At 45.1% G+C, this 19,749-nt stretch overlaps 1 protein-coding gene across 3 annotated transcripts in view; it reads right to left on the reverse strand.

The window, feature by feature from the left end:
• Positions 1-7,421: 7,421 nt before the first annotated feature.
• Positions 7,422-19,749, reverse strand: part of KLHL3 (kelch like family member 3) — a 135,929-nt gene continuing 123,601 nt past the window's right edge. For all 3 annotated transcript variants that reach the window (XM_049873707.1, XM_049873706.1, XM_049873708.1), the window contains 3 exons: positions 18,379-18,519; positions 15,314-15,457; positions 7,422-10,555 (listed from right to left, as the gene is read on the reverse strand). In XM_049873707.1, the coding sequence (XP_049729664.1) occupies positions 10,527-10,555; positions 15,314-15,457; positions 18,379-18,519 (314 nt within the window). In that variant the 3' untranslated portion in view covers positions 7,422-10,526. The remainder of the gene's footprint in view (positions 10,556-15,313; positions 15,458-18,378; positions 18,520-19,749) is intronic.

Genomic DNA, 19,749 nt, shown 5'->3' on the forward strand with positions numbered 1-19,749 from the left:
TCTAGTTTGTGGCTCAGAAAGATTTATGGTGCTGCACAGATGGGTCATTCTTGAGAAAAAGGTCTTAGATCTTGCAGCTGACAGTCCTCCTCAATCAAAGCTTCAGGAAAATGTCCACAGCTGATAAATGAGCTGTCCCTAAAGCCTCAGTAACGGGCTCCTAAAGGTCTCCTTTGCTTTGAATTTTTCATTCACCCTGCAAGGGGACATCCAGCTTTGGTGCCAACACAGCCAGGAAGGTGGCTGGAGTGAGGCTGTCAGACGAAGCGTCCCCTGCTCAGCCCTGCCCTGGGGCCCCCACTGTATCCCCTTGGCTGATGCCAAGTGCACAGGGACCATCATTAGCCCTCGCTGACAAGGAGCCCTGCATACAGTCAGTGTTGAGACACAATAACCTGTCAGGGGCAGGTGCTAGAAGATGGACCAAAAATATGTGGATCCAAGAAGGCAGAGTCAAGGTGACTGGTGGAGAGGAAGCCACATGGCAATGGAGACTAACAGGAGCTTAGACTACGGCCTAGTTGCCTAGTCAATGTCCATTCTTCCCTTCTTTCTTCCAGGCAGAACTCTGAGTTTGGAGGAGCAATATGCCCCGTTTATAATATTCACTTTCCCTGGCTTCCTTGTAGCTAAGGCCTAAAATGTAGGCAATGTATGTGGTACTCTATTAGGGATTTGGGGGAAAGTTTTTGCTTTCCTGTTATGCGCATGTCCGTTTCTCCTCCCCCACTGTCCTTTTCATGCCTATTTTACAGATGTGAAAAAACTATGGCGCACCCATATTACAACATGCTAAGAAGAGCAGAAAGGCCAATGACCTTGTGGAATGGCTACACCACCTGCAAGGTCTCCCTCTGACTTGTGTTATGTGAGCAGAATAGCCCATTCTCTGGTTAAGCCACAGCAGTCATTTTGCTATCACATGGACCTAAACACTGTCCTGAGTGATAGAGTCCAAGCTCTTACTAACTGGGAATTTGAGTGAGTTGCTTAACCTCTCCTGAGCCTCAGTTTCCCCATCCATATAAAGGGAATGATGAGAGTAATAATCACTAACCACTAATTAATCACACACTGTTTTTTTATGATAGGCACCAAGCAGAGTGTTTCACGTGCACTGCTCGCTGAATGGAGACGGTGACCACTGTATACAACAGGAAGGGGCATATTGCACAAAGTAACACCTGCCTTAGCTACCTCACTGGGCTTTTTTGGGAATCAAATAAAACCACGTTTGAAATCCCTTAGGAAAATAAACAGTTACACATGTGCTTACTTAATCCCACATCCCTGGAGCAAACAGAGTAGAAGCCAGGAAGAGAATGCCTTACTCCTGGAGCAGGAAGTTAAGCTCATGAGACTCATTGCTCTCCCACCCCCCATCACCGCAGAAAAGGGGTTTATACACAGTTGTGCCAAATGGAAAGAAGCCAGTGGCTGCTGGCTGAAACCAGACCCTTCCATATTGTTTCGCTTGGGGCCTCCTTCAGAAATTAAGCCCCAACCCAGAAAAGACCCTCGGGACAGAGCACTTGTCTTCCCTCCACACACACTCCTAACACAAAGAGCGTGGCCTGCATGTAGTCAGGACAGGACGTTAGCAGAGCTGACAGCTGTGGGGACTCAGCCAGGCCAGGCCTCCCCTTTGAGGCCTTCTGTGTTTTTAGTATCTTCTCACTTTTAATCTTCTCGACAAGCTCACGAAGCTAGTGTTGTCATCCGTATTTTCCAAATGAGGACACTGACAGGAACTCAGATTTGAACCCTTGTCTCCCACCTCCAAAGCCTCTGATCTGAACCACTGTGCTGAGTTTCTGCCATTTTAAGAAGTGATTCTTGCTCTCTCTCTCTCTCCTGCTTGGTCTCTGTCTCTGCACGGGTGGTATCTCTCTCTGGCTATCTGTATGTATGTGTCTCTTTGTATTTCTTTTCACGTTTCTGTTGGCCTCTGTTTCTGTGTGTGTCTCAGTCTCTTTCTCTTGATTGCTATCTCTCATACTCTATCTCTCTTGCTTTGTACGAATCTCACACCTTTTTCCTCAGGTCTGTGGTGCAATTGGTTTCCCCTCAACTACTAACCTAAAGGTTGGCAGTGCAAACCCACCTTGCAGCACTGTGGAAAAAAAGGCCTGGTGACCCACCTGTGTAAAGATTACAACCAAGAGAACCCTACAGGGCAATTCTGCTCTGTGATACACAGGGTTGCTATGAGCTTCAACTGACTTGGTAGCAGCAAGTTTTTGGGGTTTTGTGCATGTGTTTGTAGCTCCCTGTTGCTCCCACTGTGACCTCTTTAACTGGGTGCATGTGTTCCTCCTGGGGCATTCACCGACCGCAGCCCCTCTATTAGGATACCATATTTTAATTGCTTGTTTACTTAAGGGCATCTCTTACAAAATTCTAACCTCCACATCTGCAGAGACCGTATGTTTTGTTGTCAGTTGCATTTCAAGAACCTAATACAACGTAGAGCGTAGATGCTGAATAAATTTTTGTTGAATGGATAATTAAATGTCTGTTAAACATACTGGTAAGGGAGAATGAACAATCCCAGCACTGGGAAAGACAGTAGGGTATCCCCTAAAGGTAGAGGGGAATGGGAAGGAAGAAAAGGGAAGAGGTCTGCAGTCAACTTTTCTAGCCCTTACAGAGATTACAATCAGGCATTCTTATTATGAGTGTTTATCACAGGGTCTGGTGGCCTAAGACGTGGTAAGGCATAGTGGTTAGAAACATGGAGGATGAGGTTCAAAGCCCAGCTCCGCTGCTGTCCGTTAACCTCTCTGAGCCCCATCTCCTCACCAGTCAGGTGGGAGGAAGAACAGGAGCTAGCAAGTCAAATAAATGCTTATGAGGATAATCAGATCCCTCAATTTACTGATGAGGAACTTCATCCCAGAAAGGGAAAGAGATGCCCTACAGTCACACAGCCAGTGAACAAGGCCTCCTTCCACCTTCAGCCGGTAAAGGAGTCTAACACCTGAGAAGGACAGTGGGGGCCTCTAGTGGCCCTGGGAACTTGGAGCAGCCTTCAAAGCTGGAGTGACGGGGCTACCTCTTCCTTCTGTCCTCCCCTCCCCTCCACCCCAAGGAAGGGCCATGGCACTCAGCCCCAGAGCAACCCCAGGTGCAGGCAGGCAGGCAGGCAAGGGCCTTGGAGCCTCCATTTGGGCAGAAACAAAACTAAGCTAATGGGGGACGTGGCTCTGCCTCAGACTTTGGAGTCAGCTGGTGGTCTGGAGGGTCACTTAGAGATAATCCATGAACAACAGCCTTCCTACAGCTGCAAATTTAGGAGTCTCTTCATCTGCAAATTTAGGAGCTGGACTCGACAATGTCTAAAATCCCAGCCAGGAAGTCCCCATCCCATGGGCACTGACCCTGGGGCATTATGGGGAAAGCTGCCTGGGCAGAAAGAAAGGGATGAACCCGTGGGAATACAGTCTGCTTAGTGAACACCACAGTAGGCAGACAGAAACTAAGAACTTTCTTATTAAAATAAAATTGCAAGGTCAAAAGGCTCTATTTGTAAATTGTAGAAAAATAAGTTGGTAGAAAAACTACCAAATATGATTTTCCTCTGGAACTTCCCCTGGGTTAGGAAAAACTCAGTCAACAGGTCAAGGAGAGGGAAAAGTGCTTGTGCTGGGACAATGTACTTGTCCCCTCATCACACCCTCCCCAGGGCCCTCTCAAGGCAGAGTCCAGGCCCAGCGCGGGAGGGCCCACAGCAGGTCAGCCACAGAGCCAGGTCTCTGGCTTGGTCTCTGGGCTCTGCCTCACTTCCTGCTCTGGAGAGCCAGACATCAGGGACCTTCTAGGTCCAGGATGCACACAGGGCATAGCTCAGCAAGAGGCCTCAATAGGAGGACGGGTCTGCACTTCCCCTCAAGGTTCTTTTCCTGATCCTGTCTATTAGGCAGAGCATGATAGCATCAGTGCCTCTATGAGGAGTTGTGGGGATTAACTGAGATCATACGTGTAAAGTGCTCGGCACAAGGCCTGGCACAGAGAAAACAAAACAAAAAAACAGTGCCATCGTGCATGATAAATGCTAGCAACTGTGATTATTGAGAAACAACTGCAGGCTTCGCCCTTTTATCAAGCTTATTTACAAACTCCATTGCAGGTCAAAAAAGCTAGGAGGTTCTATCTAGGTCTGCTCCATCGCTCACTTAGGACACACCCTCAGATAAATGGATTCACCTCTCTGGCCTCATTTGTCTCAGAGGGATGCAAATTCCTGCCCTCCTGCCTTCCAGGGCTGTTATGGGCTCAGAGATGCCTGACCTCACATTCGGAGAAGTCTAACTGCTCTATGGATGCAGAAGGCAAGGGGCACTGGCTCTCCACTCTCCATTTGCTAGTGTGCGTGAAAGAACAGCAGCCATAGCCAGATGCCAAGGCGCAATGCCACCTCCCTTGGGGAGGAGAGAAAGGGGAAAAGAAGCCACCACTGCCTAAGCCCTACTCACATGTCTTTCTTCCGTAGATATTTCCTGAGTGCTAGGCACCAGAGATGTAGATGAGTAAGTAGTCTGTGCCCTCTTGAAGCTCAAAATCTATTTCGAAATATGAGGAGGGATCTGGCAAGAGGTTCCCACTCCCTTGGGTCTCCCCAGCTTGAAGATGGGCCTGGCCCCTCTGTGCTGTCCAACTGTCACCTGGACAGCCTGGGATCTGGAAGAGCCTGAGACTACACAATTTGTTCACCGAAGCGGAGCCCAGGTCTCTGAGCTGAGAAGTCACAGCTGAGCGAAGCACCTGGGCCCATTTCATAAGAGCCTCACCTCTCAAATGGGGATGCCCAGCTTATCCAGCCATCTTATTCTCCAGACTTGGCCCCAAGCAATTCCCAGTGACCATGAGCCACAACTGAGGGATGCTGGCTCCACAAGTATTCGTAGATGAGGAGTCCAGAAAAGGGCTAAGCAGGGCAGCCTACCGGGAAACACCCAGCCTCCAAAGGCACAATGCCACGTCCCTTAGAGGTTGTTGGGGGGATTGAAAGCCAAGTCTGAGAAGCATTTAGTACAAAAGTAGTGCACAATCAATGGTGGCTACTGCTACTATCACTATTACAGTAACAAATGTATCATTTACCATCAACATAAGAGGAGGACGTTGTTGGGCAACTGGTCTGAAAACTGGGATTACGGTATTTTCCTTTAACCATGTTTGCACTCCCAAGACTTTTGCTGCCTTCTTCTCTTTGGTGCTTCTTGGACCAACCCCTTCCCCCCGCCCCATCACCTTCTCATCAGCTAGCAGTGGCAGAGAATTAAGAACACAGACTTTGGAGTGCAACCAATATCCTGGCTTCATCCCTTTGTAGCCACTACCATAGGCAAGTTGTTACTGTCTGTGTTTTATTTCCTCATCTGTAGAATGAAGATAATAGTAACTATCTTGGAAGATCATGATGAGGATTAAATGTGTTGATACAAGGAAAGCACTTAGAAAAGTGCCCGGCACATAGTAAGCACTCAGTAAATGTTATCTATTATTATTTCATATATGTTGATATCTTGTTTATATTTAATATAATTAATATTTGGTTATTTAATAATCAAAACATAACAAATCTCTAGGTCTTATAACAGACTTTGTAAGAATCAATGCTTATTTACAGCTGAATCCCTGTTTCCTCCTCCCCATACCTGAGGCCAGCACAGCCACCCTCACAACAGGAGTTGAGTCACAATCTCCTGGCTGTTGCACACACCAGCTAACATTTGCTGGAGGGACTGTCCTCTCTGGGCCTCATGAAGAAGGTCTTGGTGGGTTTGGCACTGTGCTGCAGCCAGGTGACAGAGACCAAAGGAACCTAGACCCTGTTCAATAGATCTTAAAGAGAAAAAATTTTAAATATGAAGACATGCAGGAATAAGTCTATCCTTTTCATGTCAGAGACATAGTGGAGAGGCTGGTTTGTGAAAATGAAATACTGAGAAAGGTTTACACAGTTCAGCTTTTATTAAAATTAAAGCATGGGAAACTAGAACATGATTCCTGTTAAAATAATACACTTGAGGAAATGTTTCTTCAGCTTTCACTGTAACTGATCAAGCATGTGACAAGTGTTGTTCTTTTACAAGATATACGTTCCCTAATTTCCATGCAGGAGACATCAGATCAAGGGCCTTACCTGTGTGATATGTTGTACGGGGTGTCAGTCATCACGTCTGACGGAATGTGGACAATCCCAAGGACAGAGCACCCACACGGACACACACATTCAGAGTCTTGAGTTTTCTTTCAAAGTAATTATTTTACACATCATATACAAATAAAAACTATACAAATTAAACACAAAGTCCAACAAGGGTCCTTTATTGCCACTGAAAAGGGGAAAAAATAATTTATAATCTCATACCCAAAGGCAAGAATATAGCACTAGGGCAATTTGTTTCTCCAAATGCCACAGTCCCTTGTGTTCCTGACTTGGCTGATGCTGTATCCATGAGTCACTGAGTCTTATAACGAAGGCTGCAGAGAGGCTGTAAGGCGGTGATGATCCACTATGGAAGGGACCTCTTCCATTCCTTAATGCCAGACATGCTGCCAGCTCTCCTGCTTGGTCAGTAGATGCACAGCACAGCTGAACACGAGGGGCTTAGGATCCTAAATAGTGCAAATACTTTAAAAAAAAAAAAAAGACATTCCAACCTCCTGTCTTCTCCAGGCAAATAGAGCCTTAAAAACCCCAGCTAACTGTAATATGAGTTTGCTCAACCTCTCAACTTGATCCAACAAGATGCAAATGGGGTGCAGGGAGGCAATTCAATATGGCACCTGTCCCAACAATAAAAATAACAATTAAAAAAATCACGCCAATGGCAGACAAATGCACAAATTAGAACCTGGGGCACAGACACAGCTCGAGAGGCAACTAAGTTGTAAGTTAGAATGAGCAACTGCAAAGTTCAGAGAAAAGACACTTCCAAAACGGACATCATCCAGTAGCAAAGGCCTTACGCTGTTGGAAGTTTCAGAAGACCAAGGGACAGAAGAGAATGAGGAAAGGTTTCCTGGACCTAGGAAACTGTTGAGTACGTGCCTTGGAGGGCAGGCCTTTCTCTGGAGCCTCTCCACACCACGCTCTGCCAGGCTCAGCACCAGGCAGTGAGAGTCACCAGGAGGTGGGCCACGCCAGCCTCACCCCCACAAAAAGCAGACTTCAAAGAAGTTGTTGTAGTTGTGTGCCATTGAGTAGATTCCAACTCATAGCAACCCTAGACAGGCAATATGCATGGATAAGTGCTGAGTCAAGCTTAACATTTGCCCCTAGGAATTTAAGAATCACCAGTCGTTTGTGTTTTTAAATTCCACAGTCTCCCTTGAATATGGTATAAGAAAGAAGACTCTGAGGCAAAGAGGTTTGTGTACCTGGAGCTACTGAAAAATCCATTTTTGGAGGGTAAGAAGCAAAGGGAAAGAGCTACAGGCATGAACTACGTGTGAGAGGGAGTGACATGGAACCACGCATTTCATCATCATGGACAATAAAAAGTGATTCAAATATCCTGAAAAATTATAAAAATATTTACATTAAAATTTTAGCCTGAAAGCTATAGCTTCAATTTTATAAAAAGGCAATCTTTGAAAGGATCTGGCTCAGAAATATATAAACATTACACAACAGATATCAAAGTAAGACAGCTCGAAAAAGCATCTTAGGGGATACTGCAACTGGTTTGTCATGAACTAGAATTAAGTATTCTTATTGCATAGCAGAAAATGAGGTCACTTTCATTTGCATAATACTGCAACTTTTTAAATGGAGAGATGCCATTGGGTACTGATGAGAAATAACTTTGGAATTCAGAGTCTGACTTCTATGTTTTCCAAATCAGTATCCAGTTGGTGTCTAAGGTGCTTCTAACCTTGGGCTTCAATTCCATTTCATCACTGCAATCAGACTTCCAGACACATCACTGACAAAGCTGCATTCACAAGCAGTAGTAGCCACCCTAATTGGGGATGGGGGCTTCTCACCTACCATGTGACAAGCACAGACTTGAACATAAGTCTGCTGTGTCCCACTACGGAGAGAGAAGGTCGTACCTAGTGATAAAGAGTCGGTAGTTTTGGATGGCATCTGTGGGCAGCTAGAGCAGACTTCTTTTTGGTGATGACATACCAGTGTTCTAGTCCCCGTGAGAAAGGACACATGAGGATGAGATGACATGGCCTAGGCAGCACTACTAGCAGGGTCAGTGCTTCTTGGGAAAAGGAGATGTGGGGTGGAACCAATGGCAAAAATCCAAAAGAAGAAACATAGCTGGCTAGCTTTCATGGGAGGATGATACACAAAAAATAACCTCCCCCACATACGCTTCAAAGTCCAGCTTCTAGGCGGTGGGAAAGGGGATGGGGAATTCACCTTTCATCTGAAATCAGGAGCTTGTGTAAATAGCATACATTAGGCCCCAACACCCCACCTCATCCTCACCACATATACACCAAAACAAGGTCCCAAGAACATTTAGGACCAAGAGTTCATTCGATCAGTTTCCAACCTAGAGCCAGGCAGAGCTCTAAAACCATAGTCATTTCCACTGCTGGGAGAGACCAGAGCACCCAATTAAAAGCAGGCCTGGATTCCTTTGGATACATTTCTTCCAGGTCCACCAAAGCTCAATGTTTCAGCCTCTTCCCTAGGCTGCTAAAAATCCTGGGTGCTTTGGTGTTCTCCAAGCATCTCTGTGAAGCGGCATATGCTCAACATCATAAGTTTCCTCTTCAGGAGAGTTGTGTGTTTAGTGCACGATAAATATATAGTAAATACACAAATTGGCCAATTAGCTGAGGAGGCTTCTGGGTTTCTAATTGCAGGGAGGGGGGATACCAACCTCCTGTAGCATCTGCTTTAAAGTAGCTCAGTTGTATTAGAAGTCTAACATCAGGGTTTACAAAGTCTCTTGGCTCCCCAGAGGCAGACCTTGACATCAGAGAGCCTTAAATCCAGGCCCTAGAATATGAGACTGTTCTCCATACACAAGACTTCGCCTCCCGTATGTCTGAAATTTCAACTTAGGCAACTTACTACTTTAGGAACAGCACAGCTTTAAGGTTCTTTTTATAAAATGCAAATGACTCCATACACACTCAAATACCTACTCTCCAGACCTTGAAATTCTATCATTAATAATTTTCACCTGTGAATTAGCAAACTTTCCTCAAGCTCTTCTTTTAAAATCTAAGTATCCCTGGGAGAGATCACACATCCAGGGCCTATCACCATCTCCTCCCCCAAAGGGGAAGCAAGGAGGAGAGGGTAGTCCTGAGGGTTGGGGGGAAGGTACAGGCCCTGGAACGGAGCAGAGGACAAGGAAGACAAGGATATCAGACAGACTGGACCATCACAAACAGCCAAGGGCCAGCTGCAGCCGACAGTCAAAGTCATTCGTATTCATTTGAATCTCACATGACCCTATCCGATGCAGGGACACACCTATCTTTGGGTTTGGAGGTAAGATGAACTTTTATTTATCCTCCAAACTTGAAGATTTTTGAGAGTAAAATGGGGAGCTGTAAGTAATTAAGCCTGGATGACAAGTATAAACAGGGACTGTACTATCCTGGGCAAACCCAGAAGTAGGGTCCCTCTCTGAGACTGTTAGGGCAGGGACCTGGTCCCTACCACTTTGGTTGTTTTTTGTTTTGTTTTTATTTATTTATTTAGTTTTCTCCAGTGTGTTACCCATGGCTTCTCTGAAGAGTTAGCCTTCGCAGCTGAAGAGACAAAACCTCCAAACCTGGAATCCATGACATCAAGGAGCAGTGACCCACACCCAAAGCTGGGCTGTCCTCATCTGCTTCCTGGAGGAGAGCCCAAGGAAGAGTAGCGGTGGAGGAGCACTGCGAGCCCTCGTGTCCACCAGTTCTAGCACAAAGCGTGAGGTGCTGCTTCAAGAATGGCCCAGCTCTTCTGCAGACAGAGTTTCTGTAGTGAAGTAATATATGCTGCCCCTCTTGCTAGTTATTTCTGGACCTTCCCAGGCTGTCCAAATGGACCTCCAGAAGACAGCAGCTTTAGTAGTCTCAGGGTCCCCAGAAGCCAAATCCAGAAGAGAGGTTTCTGTGATTCGATTTTTAGCAAAGTGAAGGATCAGTAGTAAAGAAATCCAGTAGACAGTCACACATCCCACCCCACAACTCAGTGAAACACCATGTTCTACACACATACACACACACACACACACACACACCACACACAAACATACGGTCCAAGTTCTCTGTTGTCCCTGTAGAAACACACACACAAAAAAGCCCAAAGGTGCTGCTGGGATTGTCAGGAATCCCACTGCTCAGGGTGGACGCCAAAGCACCTCAGGGGAACAGGAGCTGGGCCACCAACAGGTGTTCACACTGCAAGGCCACTCTGCCAAGTCAGAGGACGGTGGTTCCCACAACACTACAGACTCTCCAGCAAGTGGAATCCAGTCATCATGGTCCCCCGCTATTCTGAGTCACAGGCAGCACTCCCCTCTCCCTCCACCTCCTGGCAGTGGGAGTTTGGGTCACAAGGGCTTGTGAATCACAGCAACACCTAAAATGAAAGGAACAGAAAGTTATCATCTTAGCTTCTCCAGAGTTACTCAGAGTCCCAGTGAGTTCATGAATCCAAGACAACCTAAGTCACAACCAAGAAAAATGGAGACAATTTTTATCCAAATATTAAAGGGCCTGTGGACTCTGGCTACCAGCAGCTGTCTGTTCCCCACCCCTACAGTTAAGCCTCAGCAAGGGATTTGGATCAAGAAGCACAGTCCCTCAAACACCATAGATGATGGTTTCATCTCTCGTCATCACACAGACTCATCTAGTATTTTACTGGCTTCCATTCCCAACACCAGACTCAGTTCAGCAACACTCAGTACCCTCGCTGGAAGCCCAGAGGCAGCTACATGGCTCTAAATTTTTATCACTTTAAGAGAGGTGATGGGTGATTCATGTCTACTTTTAGAAAACACTGGATGAACTAGAAAGAACAGTGAATTCATAGAAATAAGAACTGAATTTCAATCCCAGCTCTGCCACCAGTCAACCTTCATTGTGGCCCTAGGAAAGTCCACTTACCTCTAGACCTCAGTTCCCACACTAACTTAGTGTCATCTAACTGAAGGATCCTTCCAGTGGGAAATTCAATACTTCAATAAACAATCCAGACATGTATGTGTTACTGTTTTAGCCATGTTGAACCAACCTCAGTACCTAGCTCTGAAAATCCCATGTATGTCCCTAAAATCTCATTGTAATGAACTGAGGCCATGTGGTAGATGCTAGTTGATTAGTCAACATCCTTTTTACTTGCTATGATCCACTATAGAGAACCAACAAGTTACAGGTTCAGCTTTCCAAATTCCCTTGCAGCTAGAAGTGGCCATGTGACCCAGTCCTGGCCAATGAGATTATAAATACAAGCCTGCTGCAACTCTGTCCTTCCTTCTGCCTGAGTTCTCATGCAATGCCTAAGAGGCAGTAGCAGCTGTTGGTCCAGAGGGAAGAACAGAAAAGAAAGGAGATTCTTCAGTGGCAGCCCTGAGTCACCAGGCCAGCCCTGGACTTCTTTCTGCCTGAGACAAATACACCCCCTTCCTTATTTAAGCAAGTTTCTGTCATGTTTTCTGTGACCTGCAGCTGAACAAATCCTAATATACTGGGTGTCAACAGGTAAGGTGGTGATTGAAGCCTTATTTTAACATATCCCTATTATGATAAGGTGAAACTGAGAGAACATTGTTAAAAAGAATCTTAGGATACCCCATTGACAGCGGTTCTCCTGAGACATCCATTTCCTGTTAATTCCTGGATAAAGATACCGATACAGAAGCTTCCAACAACCGATACAGAAGCTTCGAGGTGGGTAAAACTTAAGTCCTCAGACCCAGATATGCTGCCTGACCTTGAGAGCATCTTTTCTGTACCTCACGCTTCTCTTCCATAAGGTGGCTTTTATTTTTCCCCATAAAGCAGACTCCCGTATTGCTTTTTTATAGAAACTTTCTTTTTTTATTATAAAAGTAATACATTCTCATTATGTAAATTTGGAAAACAAAGCAGAACACAAAGGAAAACATCTTTAATCTCTCTATACAAAGAGAATCACCAGCATCTAATAATAATCACAGTCCCTGGGTGGAACAAAAGGTTAAGGCACTCAGCTGCTAACTGAAAAGTTGGAGATTTGAGTCCACCCAGAGGAACTTTGGAAGAAAGGCCTGGTGATCTACTTCTGAAAAATCAACCAAAAAAAAATCAGCCATTGAAAACCCTATGGAGCATACTTCTACCTTGACCCATGTCATGGCAACTCCATGAATCAGAATCGACTCAATGGCAACTAGTTAATAATACATAATCACAATCATTAACTGAAATTTCTACATGCCAGACAGGCATTGTGCTAAGCACTTCACACATTTTATGGCATTTTATTCTCACAACAGTCTTCAGAGGCTTGTTATTATTTTATTCCCATTTTACAAATGAGAAAATAGAGGTTCGATCATATTGAACACCTTGCCCAAAGTCCTAGGGCTATTAGCAGAGTTGGGATTCGAATTCAGATCAGACTCCAATATTCATATCTTCAGCTCACACAGTACATACAATTCTCTATCCTCCTCTTAATCTAGCAGTCTGTCACAAATATTTTCTCATAACATTAAAAACACTTCCACTGTAAAAAAAAAAAAAAAAAAAAGTTTATTTTCTTCATATCAGACATTAAGTACTTCTCAACATTTTGTTACTACAAATAAGGCTCTAATAAATAAACTTTAGTCCATAAATTTAATTTCTGGAAGGAAGGCCTGTATCTTATGCTACCTAGGGAGCCAGGCACAAAATAAATCACTCAGTCAACGGGTATGAACACAAAATTGTGCATTTGATTGTCTCCTTCCCCCCTACTTCTCAGACTGGGCAGACAAATAAGAAACCGACATGAAATATTCAGCACATACACGAAATTCTAGCCACCCAGACTTAACCTTTCCCCTCTCATTAAGCCTCGTCCTAGAAAATACTCTGCTCTTCCAACGACAGTTTTGAAAAGAAAATTACAGGACTGGTTTTAATAATTAACCATGAGAACGGAATCACTCTAGGACCAAATCCCTCTAAATTTTTTTTACATTTGCCCAAGAAGAATGTGATAAAGTGCGAAAAATCCTGAATGAGGGAAGAGGATAAAACAAATTCATTGGAACTGAAGCCCTGTGTTGAAAGGCTGTGACCCAAACTCTTTCTAGCCTGCAGTACACAGACCTGCCTTTGCACTGCAATCTAACCAATGGGGGATGATTCCCCCTTTCTAATGCAAAATGGGATTTAGAACACCACCACAGGAGTTGTGCTGTGGATTAAATGGGATTATCATTAGGTGCCATCACTCATAGCAACCTTAGGTATAACAGAAGGAAACATTGCCAGTCCTGCGCCATCCTCACATCGTTGCTATGTTTGACCCCACTGTTGCAGCCACTATGTCAATCCATCTCATTGAGCGTCTCCCTCCTTTTCTTTGACCCTCCACTTTACCAAGCATGATGTCTTTCTCCAGTGATCTGTCCACACAGACATGTAAGACAATGCCTGACACATTGAATGTGCTCAGCAAATAAATGTTAGCTCTAATTATACCCATTTCTGGAAAATCGCACACAAGAAGTTAGGCTACATCATGGATATATATTTGCTTGTCTCCTCATAGTCCCCCGACTCCAGCAGCACCAACTCTGATCCCACCCACCTCCTCTTCACCTCTTTTATCTCCCTCCAACCTCACCAAGCCCATCACACACATTCCCCAAGAAGAAGCCGCTACACCCATCTAATATCTTTCTCCTCCCTCCCAGCCTCTTGTCTGGAATGTCCTATTCCCTGATCTTTTGCTGAGTCTGAATCCTGAATTTACCATTTATGAGCCATGTGGCCTTGAGACAGATAGGGTTAACTGTGGTGGCAGAATAAAAGAACTGTTAAAAGATTACCATCTAGAAGTTGGATAAACAGGAACCACACCCTATCAACATAAGATAAGGTTGTAACATCCCATGAATTACTATCTTCTTCTTAGTATTTTTCTAGTCCCTTCTCCCTTTACAGGCTCCTGAATGTGCAGAAGAACAAAGTGTGACCATTGTTTAACCTTCCTTAGCCCTCCAAAGATGGTGATGTAGTGCCAAAGATCAGTGCACTTGCACTATATCCCATAATAAGTAATGCCAAGGGCTGCCGAGAGGACTCCATCTTGAATATCAGCAGGTTCCACCTCGTATTCCAGATGCTCGGGCAACCTAATTAACATGCACCGCCATTCTAAGAAGTACCTGCCCCTAGAAAGAAGCCCACTAAATATTCATTACTCTGTTGTCTCCACCAAACCCACATAAGCCGTAGCCTTGCTTCCCTTTTCGAGTCAGTCTTTTGGGGAGGCTTAGTCCCCCACTGACTCCTTTTGCTTGACTCAAGAAAAATAAGGCTTGCTGCAGATAAAGTTTGTCTTTCGCATGTAGTCTTACTAGGGAAAAGACAAAGGCCCTTTGTGTCAGATTGGCAATTGGTAACAGCCTTGGGCAAGTTACTTAAACTCTCAAAACCTCCGTTTTACCATCTGTAAAATGGAAGGATACAGTCCCACTCAACCTGAAAGGCCGCTGAAAACATGCGAGTGATTGCATACACGGTACCTAATATGCTCCTCTGTGGTACAGAGAGTGGGTGCCAGCAAAGGACAACTACAGTGTGATTGGGAGCTACCATCAAGGTTTAATCAAGTCTCTTCTCCTTTGGGAAGTGTCCTCTGACTCTGCCAGTCCTCACCTGTCTGTCATACCCTAAAGCATGTATAGTATATTTCATTTAGAACCTGTATGTACACCATCTTATATTTCCCCCATTTTGTGTAGGCAGGTCTTATCAAATTAATTTCCAACTTAATTTCTGGAAGGAAGACTTGTGTTTTATTCTACTTAGGGAGCTAGGCACTTAATAAACCAGGAATGGCAATGACATTCTAAAATCTCTTATAACATATCAGATCTGTTGGAGGCAGGTCCCTGGACCACTGTGTTAAGATGAACTCTGTGGCTGCATTTGAGTTCACTGGGGAAACACAGGCTAATTATTAATATCTGTCAATGACACAGAAGGAAGGAGTGGTGGGCACATGACAACTATCTGCCATCCATGAAGGAGGCTCTCAGTCTTAAGAAAACTTACTCTCCCCTCACCCTCGTCACCCCCATGGGGTTGGAAGCCTCGGGCATGCTGGGGAGGGAACTAGATGGGGTATACTGACCTGCATAGCTCCGCCCAGTGCTCATGTTGGTTGGCAGCAGCGTCCATTTATCAGTGACAGGATTGTAGTACTCCACCGAAGCCAAGTTGCAGGATCCATCATCGCCTCCAACCACATACAGGAGCCCATTCACTGCACAGACCCCTGGGAATCAACAGAAGTCACAACAGACATTTTAACAGGCTCTGAGGGATTGGAATCGACCAGAAACTAATCAGGAAAGCTCCAGAGGTTTTTTCCCTTACCTTTGTGGTAACACAACAGAGTGTTGGCTCCACAGGTCTGAGTTTGCTCAATGGAAGAACATACTGACAGCAGCTCCTGGGCTCTCGAGGTTCCCCTTCTGACAAGGTCACTGCTCTGACCAGGGAGCTTCCTCTACTACTTGGTCCCATAGAGCACTATGGGTGCAGGCCCCTCTCTACTGGAATGTGCCCCAGGGTGCATGCAGACCCCACACCTAGCCTGAGCTGTGCAATAACTCGGGGGACTGCATGCCCCTACTATCTCTCTACTTCTAAGTCTTTTTCTGGATATTACATCCGTGCTGTGTGGTGTCAAAGAGGTGCCTGTGATCCCTTTACATGACTGAAGTCTAAATTCATGCATAGTTTCCAGGGGTGAGGTACCACTCCCATGCTGACACAGGAGTGAACTCGTTTGGGGGCAGGGTCTTGTAGCAGGGGTTCAAGAGTAAGAGAACATAATTAGTCCTCATCAAGACTTTAAAGGCCATAAACCAGCTGTCCCTGAGTCGTTCCAACTCATGGCAACCCCTTGTGTGTCAGAGTAGAACTGTGCTCCGCAGGGTTTTCAATGGCTGATTCTGCAGAAGTAGACTGCCAGGTCTTTCTTCTGAACTGCCAACCTTTTGGTTAGCAGCCGAGTGCGTTAGCCATTTGCACCACGCAGAGACACCTTTAAAGGCCATAGTCTGATATATCATGTAATTTTTCAAAATTAGATTAAAGGATCGATGACCCTCAAAAAAAGTTGTAAGTTTCAGTGTTGGTAAAGACATGGGGAAATGGCTACCCTCATGTACTGGGGGGAGTATAAAGTGGACCACCTTCCGGGATGATCTCTAAAGTACACGTGTTCCCTCTAACTCAAAAATTCCACTTATGGGTTTTTATCCTGAAGAAATTATGTAAAATGCATGCACAAATTTAGCTATAGAGACCATTTATAATAACCAAAGCATTATTTGTAGTAAAGGTGGAAATAGTAGATTGGTTATTTAAATTATGATGTAGCCACTTAAAACAGCATCACATAAATAGAGTTTCCAAGGAGAGCTTGGTAGATTCGAACTGCTGACCTTTCGGTTAGCAGCTGTAGCACTTAACCACTACACCACCAGGGTTCCCGTAAATATATTCAGTGTTGTAAAAAGATATTCATGAAAGATTATAAAGTGGGTTTTTTAAAAAGCAGGTAACAGAACAGTAGTATGATTCTATTTTTATTATTAAAAAAGAGAAATATCTATATGTGAAGGTTTATATACACATATATTTATATTTAAACTTAATTATTGGATTCTAGCCCTAGTGGTTGCTATAAGTCGGAATTGACTCAATGGCAACCGGTAGTAGTAGGTAGTAGTAGCCCTAGTGGTGCAATGGTTAAGAGCTCAGCTGCTAACCAAAATGTCGGCAGTTCATATCTACCAACTGCTCTTTGGAAACCCTACGGGGCAGTTCTATTTTGTCCTGTAGGGTCGCTATGTGTCAGAATCGACTCAACCACAATAAGTTTGTTTTTTCAGTAGAGAGACTAGCTGTCTTGAGGGTTCTGTAATTCGTAACTCATGTGGATTAAGGCCAAATGCCAGGTTACATCACAGCAGACTTAAGCAATGAGTAAATTAATAAATTTCTCTCCATTTACACTTTCAATGAGCTAGTTATGAATGGGTTTAACCAACAGGTAATATGAGCATAAAGGAAATAAATCTGCCTGGAACCTACCTGTTTATCTCTCCAGTGCCGAAAGTTGGGCTAAGCCAACACATTTATAGAGCAAGGAAGCATAAAACAAAATATACCAAAACAAGACACAACCCGTATGTCAAAGTTCTAAAAGGAAATTGTTGTTGTTGGGTGCCGTCAAGTCAGTTCTGATCCATGCTGACCGTATGTAAAAGAGGAGAACTGCCCCACAGGGTTTTCTTGACTGTAATCTTTATGGAAGCAAATTGCCAGGTCTTTCTCCTGCAGAGCCGCTGGGTGGGTTCGAATCCCCAACCTTTCGGTTAACAGCCAAGTACTTAACCGTCACACCACTAAGGCTCTTTGTAGAGGCATTAGGCTCCAAGAAATAAAAACCTAAGCTCTGTACCATGAATCATCCCTCTTGGAAGGAAAAGGGGAATGGAAGGAAAGAGACAGGAAGTGCCGAGAAGGGAAGAAGGGAAGAGGTTCCACAGGAGAATCAGTCAGGGCCCTGGCTATCCCTGTGACAAAGGAATTGGTTTCAGGTGGGAAGTGATAGGTTCTCAGAGCCAGGCCACTGGCAAAGAAGAGAGACAACTAAGTGTCATTGTCTGGCCCTCAGGTGCCCACCGAAGCCACTGGGCAGGGGGCACAGATGGCATCCAGGAGAGCTTTTCTGGCTCTGTGCCCATCTGAGTGCAGCGAAAGTCATCACCCTTCACTGGGGGGAAGTGATCCCTCTACATCTAAGAGGGGGCCCTGTGGCTTCCTTTTTGGGTCTCAAGCTCTTCCTTCCCATAGTCCAGGGCTTATCTGGCAAATAGATACTTCCTGTCCTGGGTAGCACAGTGGTTAACAGCTTGGCTGCTAACCAAAAGGCCAGCAATTCGAATCCACCAGCCACTCCTTGGAAACCCTACGGGGCAGTACTACTCAGTCCTACAGGGTTGCTATGAGTCAGAATCGACTCAAGACACCAAAGGGTTGGGGTTTTTTTGGTTTTGTCCTGGGTATAAGCTCAGCCCCAGGCCCTGGGAGCCCCGCCCCTCTGCCTCTCTCTTAGGCTAGTGTTTACAGGGAGAAAAGACCCACAACCTCCAAAAGGGAGAAGGAGAAAGCAACCATTACCTGCATTGCGCCGGCACATGTTCATGTCTGCCACCTGCTTCCAGGTGTTTGTTCCAGGATCGTAAACCTCAACACTCTTCCTCACCAGGGGCCCATCATGCCCACCTGTGGCGTACAGCTGTCCACTGAGCACCCCAACCCCTGAAAAGCAGAGCACAGTGTCCCAGCTTCAGGCTGGCTACAGTGACCAGAAACCAGGAGACCCAGCATCCAGGCCTGGCCACCATCACCAGCAGGGTGACCTGGGGACTATCTCTCGGACCTCAGTTTCCCCATCTGTAAAACAAATATAATGACACCTTGTCTACCTCATAAGAGTGTCCATTTGAAAACTTTGAAAATATAAAGCAAATATGTCCGTTTTTGTTTTAAAAAAAGGTATATGAGGTGGGGTGTTCATATGCAAAGAAAAATGACAAACAAAAAGGCTGAAAGAAACCCACGAAAACATTAAAAGTGGTTATTTATGGGTGGTAAGATTACATGCTTTGTTTTTTCCTTCTTGACTATCTATATGGAAACCCTAGTGGCGTAGTGGTTAAGTGATACAGCTGCTAACCAAGAGGTCTGCAGTATGAATCCACCAGGTGCTTCTTAAACTCTATGGGGCAGTTCTACACTGTCCTATGGGGTCACTGTGAGTCGGAATCGACTCGACGGCAGTGGGTGGGTTGAACTATCTATATTGCCTAGTTTCCTTACAATGTGGCATTACTTTTATTACTCCGCCTTATATAAGTAAAAAGAGTTAAAAAAAAAAAAAAAAAAGCCTAAAAAACAGCCACACAGCAGGTCGGCTGAGATAATGACTACCAAGCTCACCCTGCTTGTCTTTTAAGCAGGTCCTGTTCTTCCTGCCCGCTTGCTCTCCCTCCTAGATTGTAGCGTGCGCATTGGGCCACTCCCAGTGTTGATCAGCCTGAGTTGAGTAGGAGCGGTGCATCGTTTACAAATTTTAGGGTCATCTTTTAAAAGCCTTTAATACAAGCCAAAGAAACAAAAGCCAGAAAAAAGGGAGGTGACATAGCAGCCTAGAAGGAGCAGCTGATCTGTCTCTATAACTTGCCTACTAGGTGATCCCCTCCACCTTACCTTTCTGGTCCTCAGTTTTCCCACTTGTAAAGTGGGGGAGTTGGACCAGATTAGTAGTTCCCAGAGGCCACTCCATGGACAGGCTGCATCTCAATCAGCTGGGGAGCCTCTTGGAAAGATAGATTCCAGGGCCTCACTCCCAGAGACAATGGTCAGGAATTTAGAAAAAGCTTCTCAGGTGACTGAAATGTGTAGCCAACGTTTCGGACCCAAGGACTAGATTTCTGAAACATAAACTTCATGTGAACAAGGACCGTGTCTGTCTTGTCCACTTTTGCT

The sequence above is a fragment of the Elephas maximus genome, chromosome 2 (genome assembly GCF_024166365.1).
Source record: "Elephas maximus indicus isolate mEleMax1 chromosome 2, mEleMax1 primary haplotype, whole genome shotgun sequence".
In the NCBI taxonomy this organism is placed as follows: domain Eukaryota; kingdom Metazoa; phylum Chordata; class Mammalia; order Proboscidea; family Elephantidae; genus Elephas; species Elephas maximus.